This window comes from Protomyctophum bolini (genome assembly GCF_963924005.1).
Source record: "Protomyctophum bolini genome assembly, chromosome: 11".
Taxonomy (NCBI): domain Eukaryota; kingdom Metazoa; phylum Chordata; class Actinopteri; order Myctophiformes; family Myctophidae; genus Protomyctophum; species Protomyctophum bolini.
This window is the reverse complement of record NC_137872.1, coordinates 36,311,506-36,326,196: the sequence shown is the minus strand read 5'-3', so window position 1 is coordinate 36,326,196 and position 14,691 is coordinate 36,311,506. Positions and strand designations below refer to the sequence as shown.

The 14,691-nt window shown below is 43.4% G+C and overlaps 1 protein-coding gene across 3 annotated transcripts; it reads left to right on the top strand.

Moving 5' to 3' along the window:
• Positions 1–244: 244 nt before the first annotated feature.
• dus1l (dihydrouridine synthase 1-like) lies at positions 245–11,326 on the top strand. Of its 3 annotated transcripts, none has more exons than XM_080776200.1 (14): positions 245–345; positions 2,174–2,426; positions 3,052–3,160; positions 3,547–3,597; positions 3,733–3,845; positions 4,270–4,352; positions 4,682–4,785; positions 6,035–6,182; positions 6,886–6,982; positions 7,851–7,942; positions 8,592–8,755; positions 9,002–9,039; positions 9,333–9,408; positions 9,727–11,326. In XM_080776200.1, exons 2-14 carry the CDS (start codon positions 2,187–2,189, stop codon positions 9,891–9,893), a joined length of 1,482 nt encoding a protein of 493 aa, XP_080632326.1. In that variant the 5' UTR covers positions 245–345; positions 2,174–2,186; the 3' UTR covers positions 9,894–11,326. The 3 variants fall into 3 exon arrangements, with proteins under 3 accessions (XP_080632326.1, XP_080632327.1, XP_080632325.1); XM_080776201.1 differs by having other exon boundaries at positions 304–345; positions 2,179–2,426; XM_080776199.1 differs by lacking the exon at positions 245–345 and adding an exon at positions 1,577–1,620 and having other exon boundaries at positions 2,179–2,426.
• Positions 11,327–14,691: the final 3,365 nt, after the last annotated feature.

Here is a 14,691-nt window from a genome sequence, read left to right as displayed (position 1 = left end):
GTCATGATAAAAATGGACCTGGTAGTACTGTACCATCCCTGTTAACATGAGCATTACAGTGAGGAGTGGACCAATTACATGAAGACATGTTGAAAACTATTGTTAAACTACTTGAGTAGGCTACTTTGAATTTGGTACAGTGAATGGACCGCTGCTCATGATGAAGTGGAATTATGCAACCCACACGGAACGGTCGGTAGGGGGCGACATGCACATACTACGCTGTAACATGGGACGCCGTCGGAGCGGATTTCCTATGCTGCCGTGTTTCCCTGTCGGTCACATTTGATGGTTACACCAACGTGAAAAGAAGCTGCGGTTTACTTGCCAACATTTTGACAGAAGGTAAATAATAAAATACATTCTCAACGCTAAACGTCCGATGAATTATTATACATTGTAAGAACATGAGAAAGACGATGTAGGCTACCTTGTGTAGTTCCTAGTTCGTCCATCGTCCATGTTTGTGTTTTATGAATAGCAAATGTTTTTTTACGACCATGTCAGATGCACTGCATTACATGTGCTCTACAGTGTGTAGTCTGTAGTGTGTGTACCTAATGGTCACTGGTGTAGAGCAGAGACAACAATAACAATATGCACATGTATGATGACATTTTCAGTAATATAATTAGGTCTGTGCACAGAAATCACGTCAGCTGGCTTATTGAGAGACATTTTTGTACTACTATACAATCAGATTCAGATATACAATGAGCTGATATAGACGACGTGGTGCAAGGTTAGACTAGTATATAGTCTATAAAACAGTTATTAATAGGAATAATCAAATCGTATTATAATTATGATCACAGAAGCAGTGGTCATATTATGGTGCTGTGGGTCAGGTGCTGTGGTAGCCCCTCTCGGAACCCTACATAAAGCTTTTATGAAATTTGATGTCGCTTTAGGTAGGGTCCCTGGTCATGCTAAGATTTTCCAATGCGATTGTTGGAACGCGGATATACACAAACTCATCGTTTAGTCGATCGGCGCGGTATTACCACGCTTTTTATTGTGTTTGTTTACGGATGTGCGAACTATAAGTACCTTACATACCTCTGATAAAATCTCCTGTGTCGCGGAAGCCGTTAAGTATTTTTAATCCATGTTTGATAAAAAATGTCGCTTTGATTTCTTCTTGTTTATTTACCGTTTATTGTACCGCCTCCCGATGTGCGGTTGGCTTTGCGGGCTACGTCCATGCCTTTGATCTGCTCCGTCATAGCTGTAGCACCACTAGCTAGCCAGATAGGCGGTACAATGAGGTGTCAATAAACAAGGTAGGAAGAAGCGACATTTTTAATCAATCATGGATTAAAAATACTTAACGGCTTCCGCGACACAGGAGATGTGTCGGTATGGTATGTAAGGTACTTATAGTTCGCACATTCGTAAGTCAATACATGAATAAACATGGTAAAAGCGCGCAGAAGTCCGTCTCATGGCGTGTTTACATTGTATTTGTCTGTGCGTAACTGGCGACAGCCCAGCGTGGAGCAGGACCCAATGGGTAAAGTAAACAAAGTATCAGAAACTTTACTACATTCGGGTTCTGCTTGCGGGGCTAGTGCTGTGGGTGCATGAGACATTATAATGATACCTGCATGGCATGGCCGGGTACGTCTCACTGTCTTGACAATGTACAATGTACACCGTATGTATTCCAGTGCATTACAGTGTACATTACAATGAATACACAATAATGCATTATAACCTAATGCATTTTCTTTACATTTTGTTTTAAGGTCAAGTACACTGGGTTGCACAAAATGTACAATATAAACCTAATATTATTGTTTAAACAAGTACATGTCTTGTCTGTCCCCCCCCCCCTCTGCATCTCTCTCTCAATATCTCTGTTTGGTTGAATACTTTATTAACAGTTTTTACTTTGCAAACTGTTAAAAAAAGAACAGAAAAGTACAGTTTATTCAAGGTCTGCTAAGAGGAGAAGAAAGCCTACATTCAATTAATCCAAACATGATACATGTTTTATTTTATTGCTATAGCACTGGAAAACACTTGTTTCCAAAAATTCTGTGTTTATCATCATTGTTGTTATTCTAGTATTGTATTGGTATCATTAGTAGTAGTAGTAGTAGTAGTAGTATGTCATTATTAGTATTGGTAAATAATACATTGAACATTCATTGTTCTCCTTCTGTGCTAGTATAGCTGCCGGGATGGCGGCGAAGCTCCAGGGCTTTGACTTCTGGAGGAGCACATTGAAGAGCGCTCGCTTCGTGGTGGCGCCCATGGTGGACCAGAGTGAGCTGGCCTGGCGCCTGCTGTGCCGACGTCACGGCGCCCAGCTGTGCTACACGCCCATGCTGCACGCCCAGGTGTTTGTGCGCGACGGCAACTACCGCAAAGACAACCTCTACAATGAAGTGTGCCCGGAGGACAGACCCCTCATCACGCAGGTGAGGACGTTACAGACAAGTGTCCATGCATTGAAGTGCTCGGTCGCCGCGACTGATTTCGGTCCTTTTGGATTCCGTAGAAGCCAGCAAGCATGGCTTCTATTGAAGCATGTTGCACAGCGGAAATACCAGCCGATCTGAGCTCGCAATGCGTCGCAGACACATTGAGAGAATGAGATTAGGGAATTTGAAGAGGTCAAACTATAGCAATACAACTACAGTAACCAGCAGAAACATCTTTCATAAAATCTTAATAGTTTCAGAAATTCCATTTTAAAAGGCAAAGCAAAAAGGTTAAAGCCTCAATCTGTGATTTCTTCACCTTGCTGGCAGTATGTAGAACGATGTTACTAAAACAGCATACGTTTACATTGTGTTCATTGTTTAGGAATCATTATTTTGCTTTAACCCATGCATATTATGCACAGGCATGCACACACGCACGCGTGTAAACTTGCTGGAGCATCATTCACTACTGAGCAGAGAATGTTGGGTAATGAAGACAAAGCCTTTGGGTGGATTGTTAACATTATTACATAGTGGCTCTTTATTGCCAGGTGAGAAGAGGTTGTGTTGCGTGTAATCCACGGTCCTGTCCTGTGTTTGTTTGTTTGTTGTGTGTCAGTTCTGCGCCAACGACCCCGAGGTGTTTGTGCAGGCGGCTCTTCTGGCCCAGGACTACTGTGACGCCATCGACCTCAACCTGGGCTGTCCCCAGATGATAGCAAAGAGAGGTACCTACCCCACCACATGTAGAGGAAAACGCAGGGGACGTAGAGATACGCTCACCACATCATTTATACTAGTGTAACGAGGGCTGGAACCTTTTAACTGATTTTGGTGAATTAATTCCAGAACGAAGAAAATAGCACATTTTAATTGCGCTTAGTTTTCTCACTGGGATTTCACCAACCAACCAACAGACGACAAACCCCAGTGTACGGAATGGGAGAATAAGCAACGATCAGACCACTTGCTTGGCCCAGGGGGATGGGACATTTAGATAATAAAATAAAAAAACTCACTCATTGATTGACTGGTATACCGAAATCCTTTTTAACTGAAAAGACAATGGCTTCTCAGGTCAAATGCACCTTTCTGTATGCTTTGTCTTTCTAAGGGCGTTATGGAGTTTTCCTGCAAGATGAATGGGAGCTGCTGGAGAAAATGAGTAAGTCTGCTTTAGGGCTGCACCATTATGATTGGGGGAAAAAATAAATAACGCGAACCAGGGGAATAGTCGGGATGAGCGAGTTACGTCAGGACTTCGGTGCTCTATTAATCTCCTTTCTTTTTTTTTTCATAGTCAAGCTGGCCAATGAGAAGCTGTCTGTTCCCATCACATGTAAGATCCGTGTGTTCAAGGAGATGGACAAGACGGTGCGCTACGCCCAGATGTTAGAGAAGGCTGGTTGTCAGGTATTCTTTAATACAGTTCATTTTATTCAGATCTGCATAATGGTCCTATAGGTTGACGACCCATTTCCACCCCCACATCGGTAAACAATGCAATGCAACGCACGCACGCAAACACACACACAGTCACACACGGCAAAGTCTTCTAGAGCACACACACTAAAATACACACAAGCTCATAGATTGTACCACCAGACCAGTAAGACCTTTTAAGTCTCGCATAGCCAGAAAACTATTCCATAATCTCCGAATGCTATATAGAGTCTGGAACTAACACCTCCCGAAATCACTTAACTTCCGCTTTATAGTGTACTCATGATCAGAGCTTCCGTTCTCCAGACTGCATGACTGTATTGCGTCTGGCAACGCGAGACTAGTAAGACCTGAACCCCCAGCGTGAACGCCCGGCATGTCATTTCTGTCTCAGCTGCTGACGGTTCATGGCCGCACCAAAGACCAGAAAGGCGCGGTGACGGGCATCGCCAGCTGGGAGCACATCCAGGCTGTACGGTGAGCACTGCAGTACAAACACACACAGAATCGGCAACAAGATATAAACAAATATTGTATGTACTGTAACTCCTTGGCCCGAACTGGCACCATGCACAAGAAATTTGGATGACGATTGGTTCCTGTGTTTTTGCAAGATTATGGCGCACGCACACACACACACACACACACACACACACACACACACAGACCTTCTCCTAGACCACTTGGCCCCTCGGTGCCAATGCTGTAAAATATGATGCGATGTTACAGATGATGTTGCACATTCGTCAAATAGCATGTTCAGTGTTTACTGTGTGTGTGTGTGTGTGTGTGTGTGTGCAAAACAGGGAAGCTGTGAACATACCGGTCTTCGCCAACGGCAACATCCAGCATCTGAGTGACGTGGAGTGTTGCATCAAGGAGACGGGGGTGCAGGGCGTCATGAGCGCCGGTGAGGCAACGAGCACACGGCCAACGTGTGTTTTAGTCTAGATTGTTGGCAAAATTGTCAGTATACTGTATTTAGTGTCAGTTTCAGTCGGCATAGCTCAGGTTTTGTTAAGTTTTCGTCAGTGAATAAAGGTAGTCGACGAACATTTCTCGTCAGCTGTTCACTTAAGCAATATTACACGAGAGAGGTTGCCACGACAGGGTTCGTCGAGTTCCGCAAGCATCACTGAAGTGGCAATAATCACGTTAAACAACACAATCAAGTTACCCTTAAAACAAAGAGAATAGCTGAAAAAAAAAAAAGTTTAATGACAGATGTAGTCACTACGACCACAAATGTCCAAAGAAACTAGCTAGCCTAGCCACCGAGTTTGCGAGCGCTCTGGGAGAACAGAGCAGCTGAATTCTTTGTTTTGATTAGGTGGTGAACAGTGCTGGTTAAACCACCGGCTAGAAGGCTGTTTCAACCAATCAGATTGCTTCCTCTTAACGACCTGTTGTAGAATCGTGCATACAAGCCATTTCACAGTTTTGTAATGTTCTGATTATTATTATACGCCGTATAATAATATGGTAATTGTAGTTTTTATTTAGCATACATTAGTTTTGACTTTTCATTCCACTTTGGTGGACAAACTTTTTATTTATTTATTTTTCTTTTTTACCAGCACCAGAGAACAAAGACAAACTAAAGCCTAGTTTGTACGATCACTTCATTCAGTAAATATGCAAACCAAAAAATGACATTCAACTTGAGGACATTCTTGTTTCTTTCCCCATGCCTATGACTATACAAGCCATACGGGTGCATCGGTGGTGGGGCTTTTGCGGAATTGTTTGGAAGCGACAAATAGCCATCATTATTACAACTAGAATTCATTATTTCTCAGCGTTAGAGCCTTAGAGTATATATACAATAGAGAAGACACCCAAGTTCTCCTCCCGTCCACTTGCATTGAGTTGCTCAGAAGCGCATGAGGCGAATCCACTCCTCCTTCCGGTTTAGGAACAGTGTGCATTCTGGATGGATTGTCCTCAAACACATGAACGCGCGACGACCGGCGGAGTGGACGGAGCCTAGTGCGCGTTCATGTGTTTGAGGACCAAACCTTACCAAACTGCAATACCTTCTTCGGCCACTATGTCCATTGCGCTTCAGGATTTCCTCTGGGTGTCTTCTCTATTGTATAATAACTCTATGGTTAGAGCGTGTTTTCTGACGTCTCTCTCTCTCTCTCTCTCCCCTCCAGAGGGGAACCTCCACAACCCGGCGCTGTTCGAGGGGCGCAGCCCCCCTGTGTGGGAGGTGGCCGAGGAGTACCTGCAGGTGGTGAGGCAGTACCCTCCCTGCACCCTGTCCTACGTACGAGCTCATCTCTTCAAGCTCTGGCATCACACGTACGTTACTGTGTGTGTGTTTATTTTTATTTGTTTTAACCTTTATTTAACCCATTCTGACCTGAGATCAGATTAAAAAAATGTCTTCTACATCCTGACAGTTTTCATTCTGACCTGAGATCAGATTCTAAAAAATGTCTTCTACGTCAGTCGCTCTTCGATAAAAAAATAAATAGCAGACCTACAAGCTCGTAGCGTGCCACTCGGTGGCGCGCTATGAGCTTGTAGATTTTTCAATAGCTAAAGCATAACATAATGCTAACACCCAAAGGGGTTTCCGCCCAAAAAGGGTTAACCAGTAAAATCACATTGAGACTGCGTCTCTTTTACAAGTGGGAACTGGCCGAAGAGGCAGAAATAAAAATGACACTTCAATACCACACAGTCAATGTTACATTTTGAACCAGCAAATACAACATCCATAATACACCTTAAAGTACCTATGCATAAATACAACAAGTCACCTGTCCTACTTTTTAGTAGCAGGGCAGTGTGTGTATGTGTGTGTGTGTGGTGTACACCATGTTAATCGTGCACACAGAAATACATCGCTATCCCTTTAGGACTGATTTACGGAAAGTATGAATTATTAAAATAGTGTATATATAACTTTTGTAACTCTGTATTAAATGCTGTGCTTACACTCTCAATGATGGCTTCATACAGTGTGTGTGTGTGTGTGTGTGTGCGTGCGTGTGCACAGACTCCAGATCCACCAGGACTTGAGGGAGGAACTCGCCAAGGTGAAGACGCTGGAGGGTCTGGCCGAGGTTAGCCGACAGTTGCGACTGCGCTGTGAGGTACTTGCATACACACACACACACACACACACGCACACGCGCACACGCGCACACACACACACACACACGCACACGCACACGCACACGCACACGCACACGCACACACACACACACACTCAGTTGTAGAGTTTCAGGGCAGCGGTGGCCCAAGGGTTTGAGGAGTGCCCTTGTTGCCGAAAGTCTTGCCGGTTCGATTCCCCGGACGGGCAGGAAGAAATCTGGGTCGGGAAGTGATTTGTCATCACTCACCCCAACACCGCTGAAGTGCCCTTGAGCAAGGCACCGAACCGCCCCATACAGCAGTATAAGACAGTATAAGACTGAGGCTGTACTGGTCAGCTCCCAGGTTTTAATGTGTGTGTGTGTGTGTCTGTCTGTGTGTTTCTATGTGCAGGGGGTTGCTGAAAATGAGCACTTGCGCTTAGCTACTACCCTGGGTAAAAAGAAAAGGTTACTTTCTTTGTCCTGCTCCCGTTCCGGCAATTGTTTAATTTCTGACGGCACGCTCCCACTCGCAGTAACCAGTAGTGTTTATTGTCTAGTAGTCTCACAACATTTCCATTAGGGCCCAAATACGTTACAAACAGAAGCAGAGAGACGATTTTTACTGCCTTTTAACAATTAAGAAATGTCAGACCCACCTCCTTGCTTCGCTCCGGGACGATACGGATGTTCGGGACCCGCAACATTTTCTTTTGACCGCCCTTTTGACCTGCCGGTTGCACGCTCCTGTGATGTCTTGCGTTGAGTCCTGCGAAATCAACGATCAGGGCTCAACTTTGTAGCATCTACTCCGATCTTACACTTTGTTATATATAGGCACTCTGGATAAGGAGCATCTGCTAAATGCTGAAATTGTAAATTTCAGGAGGAGATTGCCAAAGGAGAGGAGGCGGGACAGAAACAGGCGAACGGCCTGCCCTTCCCTCATTGGATATGCCAGCCGTACGTCAGACCGCCGTGAGTCTTCGCTTCACTTCTCCTTAAGTAACCACCCGCTCTTATACTGGTTATCTATCAGTGTGAGGGGCTGGGTAAAAGCAGAGCCTTAGATATAGACAAGAGTTACGCAAACTGCGTTCACTTCATGAGGCTTCAGTCCAATGGCGGCTCGACGCCTACATTGAGCGTGGGGGGGACAACCAACTGGGCCAAGTCCTGGACCGGAAATAGGCATACATGCATTGGACTCGGGCAACAGCCCAGCTTTAATGATCTTATTTTAAATTGTTTTGTAGTAATAGTACAACATAAACAATAAAGAGACTTTAGTTGTTACTGTACAATACTTTAAAACAGTTGTCATGTTGCACACATGCTTAAAATAGCTCTTGTTTGCGCCGCCCTCGTTGAAAACAATGTATTTCCAACTCCAGCTTGTCTCATAGTTCAGGCTGCATGAACAGCGCTTGAGCACTCGGTTTCTGCCCCCTCAATACCGTAACTCTTCTATTAGATGGCCGTTTTTAAACGGCCCTGATCCACATTGACAACCCGGAAGCTTGTTGGGCATGTTCTACGTGTAAAACCAACCCAGTCCAGTTCCAGGTTTGTAGTTGTGTTACAATAATGGCATGCTCTGTCTTTATGACTTGACATCGACTTGCAGACCCAAAGAGATTGTTCCCAACGGCAAGGAGTCGGAGGTGAAGAAGACGGTTTGTCACAAGAGGGCGCTGGAGGATTCTGATGGGCCCGCTGACACACTCTCCAAAAACAAGCAGAAGAAGAAAGCCCGCAACCCCAACAAGAACTTCTATCCTGAGCAGAAACGTAAGATTGACATTGTCACCATACCCTGGTTATGGTTTGTCTAAAAGATCCGGACTATAGAAACTAGAAGGTTTTTCTTTCTCTAGTCTAATCCTTTTGATTAAAATCTAAATGGATACCAGATGCTGGAGTAGTAGTATAATTGGCATGTTGTTATTTGTTTATGTGTAGAAGATAAGTTGAATCATCTCAGGCAACGAAATGACTATTCCCCCCCCCCCCCCCCCCCCTTCTTCTTCTTTGTAGCAAAGTACATCAAGTGTGAACAGTGTGGGAACCCAAAGGTGAGTCCCAGTGGGCCTCAACCTGTGCGTCGGGGGAAAGTAATCAATAAGAAATAACTGATCTACTGATCGGTGAGCTTGTAGATCTGCTGCTGTAGCCGACCACACAGTCAGTGTTGTGGTGTGATGTGATGCATGCGTGGGGGGGGGGGGGGGGGGAGACAAAGTATAGAGACCCTTGGGGCGATCCCAGTCAACTAAGGTGGGGTTTATTGGTTAACGGGGGGAAAAGAAAGACAACTTATTTCTGCCTAATGTTGAAAACCTACATCACACCGGCTTTTACTTTGCAGGGAAATAAGTGTGTGTTCAACCTTTGTCGAGGCTGCTGCAAGAAGAAGGCCTACAAAGAGGTTGCCGACTGTCCAAGTAAGTCAACACACACACACACACACACACACACACACACACACACACACACACACACACACACACACACACACACACATGCACGCACGCGCGCACACACACACACACACACACACACACACACACACACACACACACACACACACACACTTTATTGGCATGAGAAAACATGAGTGTCAAGAAGTGGAACAGTACAATCAAAACAAATTGTATGTTCAATTTAGGCATTTAGCAGAATCTCTTAATAAGATTTACAGTGTACAATTGAAAGTCAGAATATCCAAGAAACACATTTCCATGTTGTCCCACTCCACACAGGCCACGGACTGAGGTTCAAGACCAAAGCGGAGAGGCAGAAAACGGAGAAAGGGAGCGGGGGATTGGTGGAGGCGAGCAGAGTGGAAGAGGAGACGGAGAACCATCCTCTACCAAACACTCATACAGAGCAGCTCAAGTGTCTTAACACCCAAAGTGACCGTTTCTGAGTGCAACTGTTTGTCAGGACGGGGGCTGCTCTTATGGATTTGTTAAACTCTCTTGACCTAATATGGCATATGGACCGCTATCTGCAGACCAAAACGGTGTCTTTTTACTAGACGGCGCTAAAGGTAAAGAGAAGTTCTGCGTGCTTCAGCCAGGAGAGGGTACCGCAGAAGGGCTTGTCGACTCTGTGCTCAACGGGGACAACTTGCATCAGAAAATATATAATAATACCCGGACACGTCAGGAGAGACTACCCAAATAAAATAAACTGGAGCTGCACGTCTGCACGTTCTTTATTGTTTAGGCAGGGGGGACAAATAGGACTGAGGAAGACGCATGTCAGTTACCCCTCCCAAAAAAATAAAGAACAAGCAAACTGGTCGAGCGCTTCAGTTTATTTTATTTGGCTAGTCTTCTGAGGTGCCCAGGTATTATATCTTTTCTGATATAGACGGCTCTCTCTAACTGATTGAGAGACACATTTTCAGGTCTTTTTTCTTTCTTTTGGCCCAAACACTTGCGAAGACTCAAAGTGAGGCCATCAGTTCACCTCTAAGTCACCTGGATATAATTATGTTCACACATATAGTTTTATTTGTTGGAAATTCTTGTTCCCATGAAGACAGTGATCATGAAACAACGTGGTCTACGCTATGCCATTGGCACTTAAAAAAGAAAAAAGCTTTTGGCAGTGCTGTGCTCGGCTGAAAAAGCAGGTCAGATCTGCACTTTTTAGTTTTTATAGGGTGAATGTGGTCTGTGAGCTTTTTGAATGTAAAGCAGGCGATAGCTGGCGCTTTTCAATTCAACCCTTGTGAGATTTATTACAGTCACCAACATTTGATGATTCAAGGGGGCGGCAGTCACTCAGGAGATGAAAAGGCTCTTTGGGACCCTGGCTTGATCTCTGACTCATGGCTTTAATGTCCCAAGTGTCCTTGAGCAAAGACACTAACACATTGACAACTCCCCGGGTGCTGTTCAGTAGTTGAACACTACACCTAATATATTAAGATGGGTTAAATGCCGAGGACCATTTCCAGGTATACGTATGTGTACAAATGTACATGGCCAAATTACTCAACAACAACTATGATTACATTCTTATTATTATTATATCTGATCAGGTGGAGGTACAAATTGCATCATTTTAGTAGACCGAATGGACACCTGTTTTCAACTTTTAGGGTTATGGATATGGCTGCATTTACATTTTGTTGACTTTTTTTATATTTATTTTTGCTTTGGGTTTTTCTGGCAGTTCATTGACTTGCAGTATTTGCCTTTTTCATTTAAAGAAACGACTGCCTATCTTGATATGAACTTTGAGTTTATATTTTAGTACTCTAGTGGACAGTGTATGGAACATTGGTCAGTCCATTACTGATTACAACTGTTATGGATAATATCAAGTAAAAATGGATCCTGTTTCAGATTTCTCATGTCTTTATATTGCTGGTTATCAATGTCGGGTGGAAACCCTGTATGTCAAAGTTTACTTTTCAGGAAATCGAAAGAACCTGTGTTTCAAAGGATCCTCTGTAGTCGTTCTTTAGTCACAAGGTCTTTATACTTTTAATTGGTTCAATATTTATAAAACCCATTGGTTGAGAGCCACTGACTTAGACCCTTAGTTTATACTTAAACCCCAGCCTTCCTTTTCAAAAATAAGCATCTACAAAAATGAGACTTGGTGTCCCATTAAGTACCAAGCATAGACTGGTACCAAGTTAAACTCAGGTCAGTGGTTAAACGCCAAGTATAAAAGTTATTTTCAGACTGTAATGGAAACAAATATTCTCTCCAGTTCTCCTCGTGACATATTTGGGAGAATTAAAGATTTACATATGTATGTACCGTTGAATGGAGCTTTATTGGCATGAGAATTTCGTGACCGTGCTGTTTTCTGCCCCCTCTCTGCCTTTTCCTAGTCCTGACCTGCCCCCTACTGGCCACTCAGTGAATAACTGACTCAAAAAGTCTAGGCTAATTTGTAAGACTGAAAAGAATATCAATTCAGAGGTCGATAGCTTTCATGGAAGCTTGATGAAGGAAACAATAGGCTTCTTGATAGCTTAGTGTTCAAATAATATAACGGATGTTTGTGAAAATACAATTTAAACGTAATGCTTTCACGGTCCCATATGGTCTAGCGGTTAGGATTCCTGGTTTTCACCCAGGCGGCCCGGGTTCGACTCCCGGTATGGGAACTTGATTTATTTTAAACGGTAAGTAAGTGAATGCAGTCCATCTCCCCCAAATTATAGCTGTTTGGTGTTGACTAAAGCCCCAGTTACAGTAGGCATGGTCAAAAATAAAGCCACTCTTCTAGTCTAGAATACAAAATGCATGAATTGAGGATTGACTTCAATTTAAAACAACCGAAAGTAGGCTACCTATAAAATTTTATACCTAAAGTAATGCTATTGCGATTTAAATTGTGTATTGTGTTCTAAAATTGACCATTACAATTTAGTATATTCTCATTAGATGATATATTATGGTCAGATAAAGCTTATTTTAACACATTTCCATAAATAGATGTTCATTTAAGGCCATTATGGACTAAGAGCTAATGTTCAGCACAACTTCCTCCTCACAAATACAAGATTTGACAATGACTGCATGTCATATTATTATTAGCCTACTAAATTATCTGAACTCCTTTCTTGTCTAATCTAATTGTTCACAGCTGTGACTGCCACGCGAAATCAAGCTGAAAGGTCGCAGTGACTTCTGCAGGTCGTGTGACGTCAACAACAAATTAATGCGTCTCGAGGACCCCAAAAAGCCACCAAGCAACACCATATTCTCTCTCCGCGTTTAGGAAGTTAAAAACTTTTCACAATGGATTTCACAATGGATTACGAAAGAATTGCTCCAGGAGATGCGTTGGACCTGCTACAGGATGTGGACGAGATGGACTCGGACGGGGGCCCGGGGGAGGTGGACATTGTCTTAATGCATGATGTGGTCAACATGATGTCCACCACCGAGTCCGAGGAGGACGCGGAGGAACCCCCGGCCGCAGCAGCGGCCCAGCAGCCAGAAACGAAAAAACGGTCTAAAAAACGAAACAAACGAGCCAAGAAACAAGGTGCCAGCTCCGGCTTCACCGCACAACATTTCCACCAACGCGTGGGCGCAACGGGTCCAACCGAGGAGGTCAGTATACGTCAACAACAAGGCTTCAGAAGTTCAGAGTGGTGTCTCTCTCTCGTAGGCCTGTACATGTACTATAGTAGGCTACTCTACTGCACTTCAGTACAATTTGAATGTCATTGTTTAATGTCTATAGGTCCAGTGGTTTTGGTTCCCAAAACTCCCAAAACCAGGACTCCCAAAACCAAAATCATACTCCCCCAATTTGAAAATGTATCTCATAAGAGAAGATTTTTGAGGCTCTAGCAGTGATTTTCAACCATTTTCATTTGAAGCCGGCCGGGTCCCCGGTTTGACCTAAATTAGGCTATTTATATTGTAAAATCATAGTTAATTTAACTGAGAGTGTAAAAGAGTCAGAGTTACAGACCCATAAGGGGCTGGGGACCCCCTGGAACTCCCTGAAGCAGTGGTTCCCAAAGTGGGGTCCGGGGACCCCCAGGGGTCCTTGAGGGTGTTCCAGGGGGTACCCAACTAAATGATAGTTTGGAATCAAATGGACCGTTGTGGGTCTGTAACTCTTGAGAGTGTACAAATTGAACCAAATGGTCCATTTGGTTCCATTTGTACACTCAGAGTTAAATGATTAAATTATTTTACAATATATAAATTGGGGGTCCCAGAGATACAAATGCCATTAAATGGGGGGTCCGTAGACTAATGCATGTCAAACTGGGGGATCCTTGAAATTAAACTGGTTGAGAATCACTGCTAGAGCTAGAAATCTTCTCTTATGGGGGTCCCTGGCATGTCCTTTCAACTGAGGGTCTGCGGGCTAATTAGTGTCAATTTGGGGGTCCTTGACATGAAAATGTTTGGGAACCCACTGCCCTGAAGGACCCCTAGGCCCTAGGGGGTCCCGGACCCCACTTTGGGAACCACTGGGGTATTATTTTTAACTTTACCGGAATATTTCCCATTTTCAATACTTTGACTTTAAAGGCATACTCTCCTTCTACAACAACTATTGTAGGCTACTTTTATTATTGCAAAACATACATACCACTTCATTCAACTTTGTATTTGAAAATAGCAGCTCTTCTTAGCTTACGTAGCAGCTTGTAGATCTGCTATTTTCAAAAGATGTGTGTATACATTGACAAACCTGTGAAATCGGACACAGGCCTACTGCATATTGAGTAGCATACTTTTAATACCTTCTTGTACATTATTTTACATCATAATTGGCATGAGCATAATTATGATGCCAATACTTTTATACATTTACACAAGTAGGCCACATTTTGAGTTATGGACATTAAATATGATTGCAGTATTGATACTTTTACTCAATTAAAACATTTAAGTTCTTCTTGTTTATGAATTGAATACATATGACCCGCAAGAATGTGTTTCTTTCTTTTTGTGTGTGTGTGCATTCCTTTAGACCTAGGGCTATATCTTATTATCTTGCGCCACCCCTTAACCCTAACCCTAGCCATTTTCTACTATTTTCTGCAAGCTCACGTGTAGATGTAGATCGGCTAGTTTAACTATTTTAAAATGATGTTCAAAATAGTAAAAAATGGCAAATACGTTTAGGGATAAGGATGGCGCAAGATGGAGCCCCAAGTGTTTGTCTGTACTCTGCTGTTTTACATTTCTGTCTAATAGTCAATCAATCAATTCCACGTGCAG